Source organism: Thamnophis sirtalis, unplaced genomic scaffold (genome assembly GCF_051295495.1).
Source record: "Thamnophis sirtalis isolate CommonGarterSnake01/CBP01778 unplaced genomic scaffold, rThaSir2_p1.2 scaffold_4, whole genome shotgun sequence".
NCBI classification, from domain to species: Eukaryota; Metazoa; Chordata; class Lepidosauria; order Squamata; family Natricidae; genus Thamnophis; species Thamnophis sirtalis.
The window spans coordinates 111053670-111054396 of record NW_028261384.1 but is presented as its reverse complement, the minus strand read 5'-3'; the positions used below and the strand labels follow the sequence as shown (position 1 = coordinate 111054396).

The 727-nt window shown below is 37.7% G+C and overlaps 1 protein-coding gene across 1 annotated transcript in view; it reads left to right on the top strand.

The window, feature by feature from the left end:
* The window catches only part of LOC148046201 (olfactory receptor 14A16-like), a 937-nt gene continuing 210 nt past the window's right edge, over positions 1 to 727 (top strand). The window contains exon 1 of the mRNA XM_087711940.1: positions 1 to 727. This exon is cut by the window's right edge and continues 210 nt beyond it. Within this exon, the coding sequence (XP_087568066.1) occupies positions 1 to 727 (727 nt within the window).

Here is a 727-nt window from a genome sequence, read left to right as displayed (position 1 = left end):
ATGGAGAACCAAACTTCAGTGCCTTATTTTTTGCTTCTGGGATTCTCAAATAATCGGCATCTGCAGCTTTTGCATTTCTTCTTGTTCTTTGTGTTATATCTGACAACTGTAACAACAAATCTTCTGATCATCTCTGCAGTTGCTTTTGACCATCGACTGCACAGCCCCATGTATTTCTTTCTTATGAATTTAGCTCTACAGGACATGGCTATTGTTTCAGTCATTGTCCCCAAATCCATGATAAATTCTCTCTTGAACACCAGACAAATATCTTACTTTGGTTGTGCTGCTCAGATATTTCTCTTTTTCTGCTTTGAAGCTTCTGATTTATCCCTCCTGACAGTTATGGCATATGATCGCTATATTGCCATTTGCCATCCACTGCACTATGAGATGGTGATGAATTGGAAACAGTGTGCTAAAATAATTCTTCTAGTGTGGGTTACAGGTATTCTTTATGGAATTTTGCATACTACTGGCACTTTTTCCATCCATTTTTGTTCAAATGTGGTCAACCAATTCTTCTGTGATATTCCACAGTTGGTAAAACTGTCATGCTCTGGATTAAATCTACTTGAGTTTGGAATTCTTGTGGCCGGTATCATTGCTGGACTAGGTTGTTTTACTTTTATAGTTGTATCTTATGCAGTGATATTCAAGACAGTGTTAAGAATCCCTTCTGAAAAAGGAAGGCAAAAAGCCTTATCCACTTGTATTCCCCATCTTA